This window comes from Peromyscus eremicus, chromosome X (genome assembly GCF_949786415.1).
Source record: "Peromyscus eremicus chromosome X, PerEre_H2_v1, whole genome shotgun sequence".
NCBI lineage: Eukaryota > Metazoa > Chordata > Mammalia > Rodentia > Cricetidae > Peromyscus > Peromyscus eremicus.
This window is the reverse complement of record NC_081439.1, coordinates 12,184,406-12,200,854: the sequence shown is the minus strand read 5'-3', so window position 1 is coordinate 12,200,854 and position 16,449 is coordinate 12,184,406. Positions and strand designations below refer to the sequence as shown.

General features: G+C 48.0%; 1 protein-coding gene across 1 annotated transcript; it reads left to right on the top strand.

Annotated features, from left to right (window-relative positions):
- Positions 1-4,072: 4,072 nt before the first annotated feature.
- Akap4 (A-kinase anchoring protein 4) lies at positions 4,073-15,980 on the top strand. Its single transcript, XM_059251171.1, has 7 exons — positions 4,073-4,228; positions 6,935-7,029; positions 7,187-7,250; positions 11,543-11,593; positions 12,090-12,191; positions 12,974-15,070; positions 15,634-15,980. Exons 1-7 carry the CDS (start codon positions 4,202-4,204, stop codon positions 15,787-15,789), a joined length of 2,592 nt encoding a protein of 863 aa, XP_059107154.1. The 5' UTR covers positions 4,073-4,201; the 3' UTR covers positions 15,790-15,980.
- The last annotated feature ends 469 nt before the right edge of the window (positions 15,981-16,449 follow it).

The following is a 16,449-nucleotide window of genomic DNA, read 5'->3' as shown; positions in this document are numbered from 1 at the left end:
TGACAGCTTGAGCTCCTTGGACCAGCATTCCAGAACCCCCTTTTTAAAGACCCCAATAGTCAGGAAGTAGCCAGAGGATTATCATCACTCCTTATCATCAACAAAAGGCTGGGATGTTAGGTCCAAAGTGGGCTACCAAAATGGCAGTTAAACAGAGGGATTGCTATTGGGTAAACAGAAGCCTAAATTCAACATTCTCAGGGATCTCATAAGATGGGTTTCTGGTTACCATGAAAGCAGATCTGCTAAGACAGGTTTCTGTTTACAAGGACCTCCCTTAATAACCCCCCCCAATTCAACTTCCTCAGGCAGGGACATCCAGTTCCTAGTAAATCCAAACAGTTCAAAGACTCCCACCTTACTGACTGTCATACACAGTCTGCTTGCTTTTCCAACACTTTGTTTTTCTCTGCCCTCCTGAGAGATAACTTTGGCATTTTGATCCCCAATAAACATTTATTTCTACCACGGAGTACAATTTAGTTGTCTCACAGCACCTTCACAGCCAAGGCCAATCCATCAGAGAGTGGAGCATCCTTTGCTGGGAATCATAGAGGATGGTGAAAATGAAAGATGGAAAGGCAAGCCTCCCTGATGAATGAGGTCTACCTTGTGAGCATAATGATGCCCCCAAAGAACTGATGGGCTCAGTAATACATCCCAACCCCTAAAATTTGCATATATAAGGTGGGTTCATAAACAGGCTGTGGCTCCTGTTTACCTAATAGCAATCCTGTTTAACTGCCATTTTGGTGGCCTACTTTGGATCCAACTTATCTTCTCTTTCTTTTGCATCCTGTCTGTGGTAAGAAATGGCATGCCATCACTTCCATCTTATGTTCTACTCCCCTCAACTGTCTCCCTGAAAAGTTAAAGACTAATATAATGTGGAAAATACCACATGTCTTTTGTTCATTGAAATTGTCCCCTTGCATGAGCAAGTCCTTTCTGGACAGACATACCAGCTTCAGTTGCATGTCTTATCACTTACAGCAATCACCACCTGTTAATCCAGCTTCAGGGGATATTGTGCTTCATCTGAGCTCTAGAGACACTGAACTCATATGTGCACATACCTACACCTAGACACACACATGTACACATCATTAAAAATAAATGTTTTTGAAAGAATAATGTTGATTGAGCAGATACCTTGGATCTGGTATGAGGTTTTGCTGAGTGGTATTGCTGAGCCCCATAGTGGGATGAGATCTTTACAAGGTAAGAGGGGTGCAGACACATCTAAATGGTTTAAATCACATGTAAATTGGATTCCTAAAGCTATAAAGTAATCAATTTTCTGTGCCATTCATAGACAAATGTGGCAAGATTTATGTTGAGCCAGAGTTTCTGGGAAACAAAACTGACAGAAAGCTAAGTGCCGTGTTACTGAGTTTCTGAAAGGCTTTGAAGATGAGCCACAGCTCACAAAGGACACATGACAAAACACTGCAAGTTAATATTAAACTTGTCCTAGGACCGGGCTGTAATTCTCCCTGGAATGGTAAGTGTACTTTCTTCCCCCTGAAAGACAGTATACTGGGAGTGAACACTGTCTACTCAGTCTGAGGCCTTTTCAAAAGCCAGTTATGACAGTTGGAAAGGGGAAGGTCATGGTACTGGCTCAAAGGCTGTCAAAACCAAAAGGCTAGCTCCAGAAGCAAGCATGGCAGGCTAGAGTGTGGCCCTGCTCCCCCTTGGGCCTGAGCTGGGTTGAATAGCAAATGCTAGCTCAATAGAAACCATCAAGGTAGGCCAATGTATAGGAAATCTATGACAGAGGTAGCACCCCAGGATGAGGAGACTGGACAGTTCACAGAAAACGACTGGGCATTATAGATGGCTACATGGAATAGTGTCTCCTATCCATGATACTGCACCCAACATTATTTTTGACAGAATATTTGATAAAAGTAGTGGGATATGTCCTAGTTTGCTTTCCATTGGCTGTGATAAAGACGATGACCAAAAGCAACTTGGAGAGGAAGGGGTTATTTGGCTTATACATCCCAAACACAGCCCATCATTGAGGCAAGTCAAGGACCTGGAGGCATGAACTGAAGCAGAAGCCATAAAAGATTACTGCTTATTGGTTTTTTTCCTAGGCTCATGCTCAGCTACCTTTCTTGTATGTCCCAGGACCACCTGCCCAGAAGTGGAACCACCCATGGTAGGCCAGGCCCTCCCACATCAATTATTAATCAAGAAAATCATTAAAACTATGGACTTGTGGTGGTGGTTTGGCTGAGCATGGCCCCCATAGGCTCATATTTTTGAATGTTTGGTTGACAGTTGGTGGACTATTGGGAAGGATTAAGAGGGGTTGGCTTTGTTTGAGAAAGTGTGTCGCTGCCGGGGGTGCTTGAGGTTTCAAAAGCCAATGCCAGGCCCAGTTTCTCCCTCCCACCCTCCCTCCCTCTCTCCCTCCCTCCCTCCTGCCTCTTCTCTCCCTGCCTCCACCTCCAATTTGCTGATAAAATGTAAGCTTTCAGCTGCTGCTCAGGCACAATGCCTGCTGCTGTGCTCCTCACCATGATGGTCAAAGACTGACCCTGTGAAACTGAACACAAACTCCTAAGGAAATGTGTTCCTTTCAGTGCTGCCTGGGTCATGGTGTCTCTTCACAGCAATAGGACAGCAACTGAGACACAGGCCCCTAGGTCGACCTGATGGAGGCAATTCCTTGACTGAGCTTCCTTCTTCCCAGCTCTGTCTAGGTTTGTCTCCAGCTGTTAAAATCTGACCAGCCCAGGATCTGTTTTGGCTGTATCTGACATTTCCAACAGTTCTTTTTTGTACGTTCCTAGCTGTCCATTTCTGATTGGCACTTGCTTGCGGTGGACAATGATGGACCCTTAACTATCCTAACCACCCTCTGTAAAAATGTTTCTTTATATGCTGCTAACCCTTGAATGTCATATATATATATAAATATTTGGAAAGACAATGAAAACAGCAGTTAAGGATGTTAAAGATATCACATGTAGGTTTAAAAAAAAAAAAAAAAGCTACTTCCAGGTGCCATGATATTACTTCTGCGGTCAGATTTAGTCTGTCACAGAAAGAAACTTACTTGCTTTGAATTAAGCTATGTCTCACAGACACTCATAATCAGTTACATTCCTGGGATTAAGTGACTGTTGTTGTGAGAAAATGTCCAATGCTCAGGCAGAAATGGGAAAAGGGAGTCAGACATCTCCAACACCCCCTCTAAGGCTCTGAAAACATCACAGGAGAGGGTAGAAAGGAGCTCATAGGACTCAGGATGCTAACCAAATTGAGAAGCCTCAGGAAATCCCATGAAAGTTCCAAGATTTAGAAAGATGCCCGCCCCACCCCCAAGACTGAAAAATCAGGACACAATCACTAAGAAGAGGATACTCTCCGACTGGCCAACATATATGTATCCTCTAGTCATAACCCACAATGTGGTAAGCTTTCTGCTGATATGGTGGCCATTAAGTAGCCGTCCATGCTCCTGTAAGTAACCTCTCCTATACTCCTATATGTAACCCCAGATAAACTCATTGGTTCACTGAACTAGACTCTGGTAAAATCATTTCTCTGATCTGCATAGGTGCCCTATCTACAGTAAATAGAAATTTGCTGCATTCTTTTCAGGAAAAAAAAACACAAAATAAGAAGAAAGTGAAGCTATGGCTGTAATATGAAACTATATTATCTAGGGGAGCATCTCAAATGGTTTTGAGTTCAGTTAAGTTTCTTCACATTCAACTGGTTAAAGAAGAGACACACAGGGAAAGGACAAATTCAAAGAAAGTATGATTTGGACATGGATGATAGCCCTTTGGTGTGTGTTAATGCTTTCAAACTGGTTTAGACAAGAGGTATCTTAATGGACAATTCTTTAAAACATATTGTAGCTAGCAATGATCGCTAGCCAAAATGGGAACCAGTAGTGGACTTAAGTCTTTTTCATGGTTTGAAGCTAAAAAAGTGACTATCAAGGCTTCCTAGACCTTAGATCACACAGAATTCTAAGAATAAAGCCTACCAGTTTGTGCTGTCACTGGTCTCTATGGAAACAGTGATGTCATGAGTTTTAAGTTCTAGTACCAGCTGGCAAGTAAGGCTTTAGGAGAGTATGGAGGGTTGAGGAAAGACATACCATCTTGAGGCAGACTGGAAGAGTCATCGCAGCATCCCAATTCTCCAGAAAAGAACCATCCAACGGTCCCAAATGATTGCCTACTGTGGTACTGCAAAGGTAGAAGTATCTTCTACTTCTTTTGGCTAGGATGGGAGGTATCTTGGTATCTTGTTAGTGGCTAAGGCAGCCCCCGGTCTTTACTTTTCATTTCATTTGGGATAACTAAGAATGACTTGGGTCAAAATTTCTCTCTTTCAACATAAATCTAAAGATCTTTTGCTATATAACTCTGGTTCTGTAGTGGGAAATTCAAAGGGAGGCAAACTAAACTGAGAAAACACTTTCAGTTTACAGAGACTGGAAGTAATTCTGTAGGTGAAAGCTACGCTCCTCCAGCAAACTGGTAATGAGAGGGATTAGCTTATTCTCAAAGTCTAGTAGGAAAAAGGAACGGGATGCTTGATACTGAGAGGTTGGGAACTGTGTAAAATGTTATGAAATACATGTGCTGCACAAGACATAATGAAAAGTTGTCCTCCAGCAGGTAGCTTAGCATACTCTGGATATGAAAAGGTTACTGAGTTTTCCAGGAGCGCCATGCCTTTGCTCAGGTTGCTATAGCACTGGGTACTGTGACCCAACAAAGCCCCTCATCACACCCCAGGGCAAGAGCCAGCAGGGAACAGCTTGGCCCATCAGTCTGGTCCAACAGCTGACCGGGGTAGCAGCAGCTGCAAGTGCCTAAGAACTTGGCACTGCCCACTTCCATCTAAAGGGGCACATCTCCCTTCCGGGTGGCACACATTCAGTCAAAGGTCCAAAAGAACTCCATCATCAAGGTAATGAGTTTACACATTTTATTTTATTTTTTTTACCGAATTTTTAAGATCCAAATCTCACAAGGGATCTCTTAGGCTTTGACTTTTTTAAAGCTAATAGTTGTTCACTAGATCTTCAGAAAAGACACCCTCTCATCTGAGGGTGTAGGAAGCCCTTTTCTATGAGTCTTTCAAAGTTTTGTAGAGTTTCCTAATTGGAAACATCCCCAAATATCTAGGAAAGTGATCAAGGTAAGTACTGTGTACGAAGATAGTCACTAGATGATAACATTTTTTAAAAAGTGAGGCCAAGAGAACACAGGGAGAAAGAGGGAGGAAGGAAAAATGGGGGAAGAAGAGAAGGAAGAGGGAAGAAGGGATGGAAAGAGAGGGAGGGAGAGAAGAGGCATGGAAGTGAGAGAGTTGTAGATGGGGAGAAGGAAGGAGGGAGGCCAAAAGAGGTAGATAGGGGAGAGCAGGGGAAGAGGTTAGAGAGAGGATGGCGGATAGCGGAGGGCGGGGTTAGAGGGTGGAGCTAGATGGAGAAGGGAGGGGTAGAGAACAGGAGGGGGAAGGGACGGAAGGAGGATGAAGAGAGGGAGAGGGAGGGAAGGAAGGGAGGAAAGTTGAAGAGGGAAGGAGAGGATGGAGAACAAACAGAGGGAGGTGGGGGGAAGGGGATGGAGGGGAAGAGGGAGGGGAGGGAGGGGAGGTGGGAGGGGACAGGGGAGGGATGAAGAGAGGGAGGAGGGAGGGAGGAGGGAGGGTAAAGGGAGGAAGGAGGAGGAAGGAGGAGGGAGGGGAGGGAGGAGGGATGAAGAGAGGGAGGAGGGAGGGAGGAAAGAGGGATGGAGGGAAGGAGGAGGGAGAATAAAGGGAGGGAGGAAGAGAGGAGTAGGGGAAGGGAGGGAGGAGGGATGAAGAAAAGGAGGAGGGAGGGAGGAGGGAAAGTAAAGGGAGGGAGGAAGGAGAGAGTAAAGGGAGGGAGGAGGGAGAGTAAAGGGAGGGAGGAGGGAGAGAGTAAAGGGAGGGAGGAGGGAGAGAGTAAAGGGAGGGAGGAGGGAGAGAGTAAAGGGAGGGAGGAGGGAGAGAGTAAAGGGAGGGAGGAGGGAGAGAGTAAAGGGAGGGAGGAGGGAGAGAGTAAAGGGAGGGAGGAGGGAGAGTAAAGGGAGGGAGGAGGGAGAGTAAAGGGAGGGAGGAGGGAGAGTAAAAAGGGGAGAGAGGAAGGATGAAGAGGGAGGATGGAGAATAAAGGGAGGGTGAAGGGAACACAGGAGGAAGGGGAGGGAGGAAGGGGAGGGAGGAAGGGGAGGGAGGAAGGGGAGGGAGGAAGGGGAGGGAGGAAGGGGAGGGAGGAAGGGGAGGGAGGAAGGGGAGGGAGGAAGGGGAGGGAGGAAGGGGAGGGAGGAAGGATAGAAAGGGAGGAGGGAGAATGGAAGGAAGGAGGATGAAGAGGGAAAGGAGGAAGGGGAGAAAGTACAGAGACTATTCAGAGGAGGAAGAATGGAGGCAGGGGAGAATGGGGAGGAGGAGGGAGGAAGAGAGATGGCAGGTGGAGGAGGGAACGGAGGAGGGAGAAGAGAGGGAGGGAAGAGGGAAGATCTAATATAATCTGGTGAAAGTAAAGGAGAAGAAAAAATATACTTTTATATGTGTGTAAAAATGAATTCCACAGCCATCTAATACTTAAGAAATTTATCTCACTAAATTCTGGAGTAAATACAATTCAAGCCCCAGACACCAAAACCCAAGTCTATCGAGTTGTTAACTGGTCTTACACAGCAAAACGCTGTCATTAACTTCTTCAGTTGTCTTTGGACATTTGGCTTGAGGCTGCCTTGGGAAAGGACAACTGTAGGAGCTGACAGCCACTTGCTTCTTTCAGAACCTGCTGTCCCTTATCTCGGACGTTTAGTTGGGTAGACCAAATCACTACATAGAATCCCTAGTCTCTAGACTTGAATTTGCTTCCTCATGCACTCCTTTTTTTTGCTTCTTCCTGAAGATGTCTGACGATATTGACTGGTTACACAGCCGCAGGGGTGTGTGTAAGGTAGATCTTTACAGCCCAAAAGGACAACAAGATCAGGACGAAAAGTGGTAAGATACAAACTGACTCAAAGGAGTAGAAACATTTTCCATATGGGTACAGACATGCTGGAGGCCAACATAAACTCATGGAAGCTGATATGTGGCTTCTCCAAGCATCAAGCAGAGTAAGGGCTTTCAGATGCCAGAACACATGGACATCACACAGGGGTGAATCAGAGGAGGGGCAGAGTGAGAGTGATGTAAGTCAACTGGACAGGGAAGAGGAGCCTGTAGGGAGGGAAGAGCCTAAGAGGAGGGAGGGGCCTGAGAGGGGAGGGGCCTAAAGGGGAGGGGCCTGAGAGGGGAGGAGCCTATGAGGGGAGGGGCTAGTGAGAGGAGGGGCCTAAGAGGGGAGGGCCTAAAGGGGGAGGAACCTAAGGGGGAGGGGCCTATGAGGGGAGGGGCTAGTGAGAGGAGGGGCCTAGTGGAGGGAGGGGCCTAAGAGGGGAGGGCCTAAAAGGGGAGGGGCCTAAGGGAGGAGGAACCTATGAGGGAGGAGCCTAAGGGGGAGGGGCTGTGAGGGGAGGGGCTAGTGAGAGGAGGGGCCTAGTGGAGGGAGGGGCCTAAGAGGGGAGGGCCTAAAAGGGGAGGGGCCTAAGGGGAGGGGCCTATGAGGGGAGGGGCTAGTGAGAGGAGGGGCCTAAGAGGGGAGGGCCTAAAAGGGGAGGGGCCTAAGGGAGAGGAGAACCTACGAGGGAGGAGCCTAAGGGGGGCCTTGAGGGTAGGGGCTAGTGAGAGGTGGGGCCTAGTGGAGGGAGGAGCCTAAGAGAGGAGGGCCTAAAAGGGGAGGGGCGTAAGGGAGGAGGAACCTAAGGGGGAGGAGCCTAAGGGGAGGGGCCTATGAGGGGAGGGGCTAGTGAGAGGAGGGGCCTAGTGGAGGGAGGGGCCTAAGAGGGGAGGCCTAAAAGGGGAGGGGCCTAAGGGAGGAGGAACCTATGAGGGAGGAGCCTAAGGGGGAGGGGCTGTGAGGGGAGGGGCTAGTGAGAGGAGGGGCCTAGTGGAGGGAGGGGCCTAAGAGGGGAGGGCCTAAAGGGGGAGGAACCTAAGGGGGAGGGGCCTATGAGGGGAGGGGCTAGTGAGAGGAGGGGCCTAAGAGGGGAGGGCCTAAAAGGGGAGGGGCCTAAGGGAGGAGAAACCTAAGGGGGAGGAGCCTAAGGGGAGGGGCCTGTGAAGGGAGGGTCCTACAAGGAGGAGGGAGGCCTAAGAGGGGAGGGGCTGAAGGGAAGGGGGGGCCTGAGAGGAGAAGTAGCCTAAGAGGGAAGGGCCTATGAGGGGAGGGGCTAGTGAGAGGTGGTACCTAGTGGAGGGAGAGGCCTAAGAGGGAGGGATCTGAGAGGGGAGGAGCCTCAGAGGGAGGGCCAACAAGGGGAGAGGACTGAGGGGAGAAGCCTGGGGAGGGAGGGGCCTGAAATAGGGAGGACCTAAGAGGGGAGAAGCCCAAGGGATGGGAGGGGCCTGAGAGAAGAGGTACCTAAGGGGGAGGAGCCTAAGGGGAGGGGCCTATGAGGGGAGGGGCCAATGAGAGGAGGAGCCTAGGGGAGGGAGGGGCCTAAGAGGCAAGGGGCCTAAGAGGAGAGAAGCCTAAGGGAAAGGAGGGGCCTGAGAGCTGAGAGGGGCGGAGGCTAAGAGGGAGGGCCTAAAAGAGGAGGGACCTAAGGGGGAGAATCCTAATGGGAGGGGCCTAAGAGGAGAGGGGTCTATGAGGGGAGGGGCCAATGAGAGGAGGAGCCTAGGGGAGGGAGGGGCCAATGCGAGAAACCTAGGGGAAGGAGGGGCCTAAGAAGGGAGGGGACAATGAGAGGAGAAGCCTAGGGGAGGGGTCTGAGAGGGGAGGAGCCTAAGAGGGAGGGGCCTGTGAGGGGGGCCAATGAGAGGAGGAGCCTAGGGAAGGGTGGGGCCTAAGAGTGAGGGGTCTGAGAGGGGAGGAGCCTAAGAGGGAGGGGCCTATAAGGGGAGGGGTCAATGAGATGAGGAGACTAGGGAAGGGAGGGGCCTAAGAATGAGAGGACTGAGAGGGGAGGGGCCAATGAGAGGAGCCAGGGGAGGGAGGGACCTAAGAGTAAGGTGTCTGAGCGGGGTGGAGCCTAAGAGGGCAAGCCCTATGAGGGGAGGGGCCACTGAGAGGAGGAGCTAGGGGAGAGAGAGGCATAAGAGTGAGGGGTCTGAGAAGGGAGAAGCCTAAGAAGGAGGGCTTACTAGAGAGGGGACTATGAGGGAAGAAGCCTGGGGAGAGAGGGGCCTGAAATGGGGAGAGGCCTAAGAGGGAAGGGACCTAAGGGAAGGGAGGGACCTGAGAAGGGAAGGGGACTAAGAGGGAGGGGCCTATGATAGGAGGGGCCAATGAGAGGAGGAGGCTAGGGGAGGGAGGGGTATAAGAGTGAGGGGTCTGAGAGGGGAGGAGCCTAAGAGGGAGGAGCCTATGAGGGGATAAGCCTGTGGAGGGAGGGGCCTGAAATGGGGCGGGGCCTAAAAGGGAGGGGCCTAAGGGAAGGAAGGGCCTGAGAGGGGGAGGAGCCTAAGAGGGAGGGGTCATTTGAGGGGAAGGGCCAATGAGAGGAGGAGGCTAGGAGAGGGAGGGGTTTAAGAGTGAGGGGTCTGAGAGGGGAGGACCTCAGAGGGAGGAGCCTATGAGGGGATAAGCCTGTGGAGGGAGGGGCCTGAAATGGGGAGGGGCCTAAAAGGGAGGGGCCTAAGGGAAGGAAGGGCCTGAGAGGGGGAGGAGCCTAAGAGGGAGGGGTCATTTGAGGGGAAGGGCCAATGAGAGGAGGAGGCTAGGTGAGGGAGGGGTTTAAGAGTGAGGGGTCTGAGAGGGAGGAGCCTCAGAGGGAGGGGCCTATGAGGGGATAAGCCTGTGGAGGGAGGGGCCTGAAATGGGGAGGGGCCTGAGAGGGAGGGGCCTGAGAGAGGAGGAATCTCCGAGGAGTCTAAGGGGAGGGGCCTGTAAGGGGAGGAGCCAATAAAAGGAGGAGCCCAGGGGAGGGAGGGGCCTAAGAGAGGAGGAGCCTAAGAGGGAGAGCCTACAGGGGAGGGGCCTAAGAGGGGAGGGACCTAAGGGGGAGGAGCCTAAGGGGTGGGGCCTACAAAGGGAGAGCCTAGGAGGGAGAGGCCTAAGAGGGGAGGGGCCTATGAAGGAGAGGGCCTAAGGGGAAGGGAGGGGCCTGAGAGGGGGAAGAGCCTAAGAGGGAGGGTCCTATGAGGGGAGGAGCTAATGAGAGGAGCCTAGGGAAGGGAGGGGCCTAATAGAGAGGGCTCTGAGAGGGGAGGAGCCTGAGGGGAGTGGCCTATGAGGGAAGGGGTCTAAGAGGGGTGGAGCCCAAGGAGAGGGTCCTATGAGGGGAGGGATATATCGGGGAGAAATCTGCAGGGGAGGGGCCTAAGAGGGGAGGGGCCTAAATAGGAGGAGCCTAAGGGGAGGGACCTAAGAGGGGGAGGGGCCTAAGGGGAGGAACCTAAGAGGGGAGGGGCCTAAGGGGAGGGAGGGGCCTGAGAGGATGAGGAACCTAAGAGGGAGGGGACCTATGAGGGGAGGGACCAATGAAAGGAGGAGCATAGGAGGAGAGGGAGGGGCCTGAGAGGGGGAGGAACCTATGAGAGGGGCCTACAAGAGGAGGGGCCAATGAGGAAGGAGCCTGAGGGGAGGGGGCCTCAAGTGAGGAGAAGCCTAAGAGGAGGGGCCTAAAAAGGGAGGGGCCTAAAAGGGGAGAGGCCTAATGGAGGGAGGGGCCTGAGAGGGAGGAGCATAGTAGAAGGAGGGGCTGAAAGGGGAGGAGCCTAAGAGGGAGGGGCCGAAGGGAGAGGAGCCTAAGAGGAGAGAGGAGCCTGAGAGGGGCCTAATAGGAAGGGAGGAGTTATGGTTGCCTAGTAACCAGCTTCTATTACCTAATACTACTTAAGTCATAATGTTTATGCAGCTACCAATAAGCTGCACTGGTCCACCTCAGGAGGGCAAATTACTTCAAACTATTTCATACTTTTTCCCAAATTTTAAACTATTTGATAGTACTTGTTTTCATCTTGATCAAGTACCATTCATTTTATTATTTACTTGATGTACAATTTTGTAGCATTAAAAAATGATTTATAGTTAAACATGACTATCACCCTATGCAATATTATTTGTAACACCACAAGCTGCATATTCTACTGTAATGTACATTTTAAACACAGAAATGTTTACCCGTGTCCCTACTAAAAGTTTTGATATTATCGACAGTAAAATAGCACATCTTGAGAAAGACTGATGTAGTAGAAAATGCCCTAAATTTGAAGTTAGGGGAATCCAAATTCCGGCACAAAAATCAGCCATGCCATCTCAGGTTTTTTCCAATCAATGTTTATGGATATTTTCTTTTGGGGCTACACTGTTTTCTTTTGTTGCCACATTCTGCTTAGAAATTTACATACACTATCGATTAATTTGCCCAAGAATTGCATGAGGTAAGTGTGATTATCATTTCCAAGAGAGAAATTGGTGACCTTTTCTCCAGAGCTTATCTAAATTTGCCCTCCTAATTTTGTACAGATATGCTTCGTGGATGTGTCCACCTTGAATGTGGAAGATAAAGATTCCAAGGTGGGTATTACCTGCTCAAAGTTGAAAGGGTGAAAAAAAAGAGTGGGAAGGGTTTTTCTGTGAAGTATGGGAAAAGGGAAAGGGTGAGGCAGAGGGAGGAAAGGGGGAAGGGATTCAGGGGGAAGGCCCAGGGTATCTGTTCTGAATTTATTGTCAGCCTCTTGGTACCAAAGTTCATTTTCGAAGTCACTTACATCAGTGGTTGGGCCAAATCAAAGCATGGATACACACAATCTTTCCAAACAGGTGTGAAGTAACAGAATAGCTCTTGAGACTGAGAGTCTTGAGTGTCATCAGAGGGCAAATTAGCAATTTGGGGAAATAATCTTGTCTCATTCTTCACATTTGTAGCATTGAAACCCTACCTCTTCTGGAGAAATAAAAAATGATGGGAGACATGACCTTCATGCTGTGAAGTTACACCCTAAGGGGTGGAGGAGGTTCAAAAATCTCAAAGTCAACTTTTCAATAAAAATCTCACCCTTTAATTCCACAGGGTGCTGCTGGTTCCAGATCTGAAGGCGAATTAAATCTGGAGAATCTGGAAGAAAAAGAGATTATTGTGATCAAGGACACTGAAAAGCAAGACCAGTCTAAGGTGGACTTAGCCTCTAAGGTTCTATCATTCTAATTTCTAGGGCTCAATATTAAGTCTGAAGACTCTGGGTCAGAGAAAGTAAGGAAATGGTTGTCCAGTAGGTTCACTAACCTGGAACACATGACATCTAGAAACAGAGGACTATGTTTAGGGTCATGGTAAGTTCCACATGAGGTATTTTTAAATGGTGTTCATTAATCACAAAGGTTCAGGATACCCCCTTTGACTTGGAAGTATCTACTCCAAACAGAACCTTGCTATCCTTGTTCTAAGAAAGATGTACACTTAGTATCAACCTTGCTTGCTTATACTGTGCTCATGTGTTTCATATTGCCCACCATTCAGTACAGAATAAAGATATGGAACAGAGAAAACACATAACAATCAAGAATTTGAGTACCTAAGAGATTACATACACAAGCTGTTGAAAAAGGTTCTCTATCCATATATCCATATGCATATATATATGCATTTAAAGTAATTTATATAAGCAAAGACATACACATGACTAGCTACATGTCATACTTATAAACATGTACATGCATTGATAAATATACTGACTGACCTTTACATATAGAGTTAACACATACAAAGACATGCAGTTGTAGTAATGTACCCACATGTGGAAAACAAATTGACAGTGACTTCTTTACATATTTAGACATACTGACACATACAAGTATATTTTTCCATTCACTAGTATGTACAAATGCAAATAAGAAAATAAAAGGGCCTACCCAAACTCTTCAAACACTTATGGAGAGGTATTCTTCTTTTTCTAGACGGAGGGATCTGTATGTCTTTTCAAACAAGCTCCCTCTGACCCCATAAGTGTCCTCAATTGGCTACTCAACGATCTCCAGAAGTATGCCTTGGGTTTCCAACATGCCTTAAGCCCCTCAGCCTCTAGCTGTAAACATAAAGTGGGAGACCTAGAGGGTGACTATCACAAAATACCTTCTGAAAACTGCTACAGTGTGTACGCTGATCAACTAAACATGGATTATTTGAACAAAGGACCTCAAAGCCTACGCCTAGAAATGGCAGCATCCAAAAATACCAACAATAACCAAAGTCCCTCAAATGCTGCAGCCAAATCTCCCAGCAATCAGAGGTCAGTTGCCACCCCGGATGGAGAATGCTCTATGGATGATCTTTCCTTCTATGTCAACCGATTGTCTTCTCTGGTAATTCAAATGGCCCGAAAGGAAATCAAGGACAAATTGGAAGGCGGAAGCAAATGCCTCCATCATTCAATGTATACATCCACAGGAGAAAAGGGGAAAACCAGCCCCCGAAGTGCTGTCAGCAAGATTGCTTCTGAGATGGCCCATGAAGCTGTAGAACTGACCTCAGCAGAAATGCGCGGCAATGGAGAAGAATGCAGGGATGGCAGGAAAACCTTTCTGTATAGTGAATTATCTAACAAGAACAAGTGTGGAGAGAAGCAGATGTGCCCAAAAGATAGCAAAGAATTTGCAGATTCCATCAGCAAGGGGCTTATGGTTTATGCAAATCAGGTGGCATCCGACATGATGGTCTCGGTTATGAAAACTTTGAAAGTGCACAGCTGTGGCAAGCCAATTCCAGCTTGTGTGGTCCTGAAGAGAGTACTATTAAAGCACACCAAAGAAATTGTGTCTGATCTGATTGATTCATGCATGAAGAACTTGCATAACATAACAGGAGTCCTGATGACAGACTCAGACTTTGTTTCTGCTGTCAAGAGAAATCTTTTCAATCACGGAAAACAAAATGCAGCGGACATCATGGAGGCCATGTTAAAACGTCTGGTCAGTGCTCTTCTTGGTGAGAAGAAAGAGACTAAGTCTCAGAGTCTGGCATATGCAACCTTGAAAGCCGGAACTCATGATCCGAAGAGCAAGAATCAGAGCCTTGAATTCTCAGCTATGAAAGCTGAGATGAAAGGAAAAGATAAATGCAAAGGGAAAACAGATGCATGCAGCAAGTCACTGACAAGTGCTGAGAAAGTCAGCGAACATATCCTCAAAGAGAGCCTCACTATGTGGAACCAGAAGCAAGGAAACCAAGGCAGGGTGGCTAACAAAGTATGTACCAGTAAAGATGAGAAGAGAGAAAAGATCAGTCCTTCCACAGATTCACTGGCCAAAGATCTGATTGTCTCTGCCCTTATGCTGATTCAATACCATCTGACCCAACAAGCGAAGGGCAAAGATGTATGTGAAGAGGAGTGCCCTGGTTCCTCCATGGGATATATGTCCCAAAGTACACAATACGAGAAGTGTGGAGGTGGCCAAAGTACTAAGTCACTCTCAATGAAGCATTTTGAAAGCTGTGGAGCTCCTGGACCATCCACATGTTCGAAGGAAAGTCAACTGGATTCCCAGAAGCTGGATATGTCAAACATGGTTCTGTCACTGATTCAGAAACTTCTTAGCGAGAGCTCTTTCAGCTGTGATGAGCTATCTGAAGGTGAGAATAAGCGTTGTGATCCTAGATCAAGCAAAGCAGTTTCCATGCCCAAGAGACTTGAAGAGCAATGCCCAGACAATCCAGAGATGGACTTCATCAGTGGGATGAAGCAAATGAACCGCCAGTTTATAGACCAACTGGTAGAATCCGTGATGAAACTGTGCCTGATCATGGCTAAGTACAGCAACAACGGAGCAGCCCTGGCCGAGCTGGAAGAACAAGCAGCTGGTGGCCCTAGATGTGGCCGTGAAGGTGCAATGTCACAGTATCACGATGCTCCTGGCCCTGAAGTTATCGTCAACAATCAGTGCTCTACAAGCAACTTGCAGAAGCAGCTGCAGGCTGTTCTGCAATGGATTGCAGCCTCTCAGTTTAACGTGCCCATGCTCTACTTCATGGGAGACGATGACGGACAACTAGAGAAGGTAAGAAACGCACGAACACCCAATAAATTAAAGGTCCTATGGGTGGATGTGAGCAGGATAGCATTCGTATATAATCACATTCTCTATCTCCACACACAAGCACACACACGCGCACGCACACACACAATTGCAGTTCCCACATTAGATTCAAGCGAAATCACATAGTTAAATCATTTTCAGTATAGGAGCTGAAACGAAACCATGCAATTTTCCTTAAACCCATGTCACAGGTTTTTTTTTTGTTTGTTTGTTTTTTGTTTTTTGTTTTTTGTTTTTTGTTTTTTTAGGGATGGAGAGTAGTAGGAACTCTAGACTTTGACCTAGAATTCTGCACAGACTAACTTGAGGGTCTGTGACCTGGTGAGAAGTACTTAATAAACACAACTGATTTTCAGAAAGCTTAAGGAAAAAAGGATAGGCATGTCAGCAGCCTCCAGTTCTGGATCTATGACATGACTTGAACCCAGCAGACAGGCACATGGAGATGTTAGTTCACTTTGCCCAGTGGGTCCTCTTTCTAAAAAGTATCAGACTAAATCAAGCCAACTCTGCTCTCTCCACAGCTCCCTGAAGTTTCAGCCAAGGCAGCAGAGAAAGGGTACAGTGTCGGAGATCTTCTTCAGGAAGTCATGAAGTTCGCCAAGGAGCGCCAACTGGATGAAGCCGTGGGCAACATGGCTAGAAAGCAACTGCTAGACTGGCTTCTCGTTAACCTGTAAGCTGAGAACTCCTTAGACTCCCCTCCATCGTCCTCTCCCCGGCAGCAATTCCACCCCAGCTGGGCCACCCTCACCGTCAGGCTGCGGAACTGTACAACTGTGATCGCATTTACCAATACATCTGAGCAGTTGCACTGTGACAATACTGGGTGCCCTCCCTGGGCAACATGAATAAAAAAAATTCAAAAACGTGTCATTTTCTTGATTGGAGGGAAGGGAAGGGAAATGGGTTCCTTTTCCGTGGCTGCTGATAGTGTTGGATTTGTGTCCAGATATCACTCTGGGCTATTTTCTGAGTACCCAAGACACAATGTCCCTAAGTGGTCTGTTTCACCAAAACCTCCACTTACAGTTTATTTAGAGTTCTGTCATCTATGACCTTGTTTCTGTTAAAATAGCAAACTCAACTATATAATCCCTTTTCTAATCCCAGACATACATCTTAGAGTGTAAAGATACACTTGTTTAAGATAAATGCACATACATATGCACACATGCACGTACACACACAGACACAAAGACATATATAGACACAGACACATATAGACATACACAGACAGACACACACAGAGACACATAAAGACACAGACACAAACACACACACAGAGACACACACATCCACACACCCACACACCCACACCCACATACAGGTTTACTACA

Coding starts and splice junctions, on each gene's coding strand:
- Akap4 (XM_059251171.1), top strand. CDS start 4,202: ATGATTGCCTACTGTGGTACTGCAAAG. Junction 7,030..7,186: donor CAAGATCAGGACGAAAAGTG/GTAAGATACAAA, acceptor GACATCACACAG/GGGTGAATCAGAGGAGGGGC. Junction 7,251..11,542: donor TGGACAGGGAAGAGGAGCCT/GTAGGGAGGGAA, acceptor AATTTTGTACAG/ATATGCTTCGTGGATGTGTC.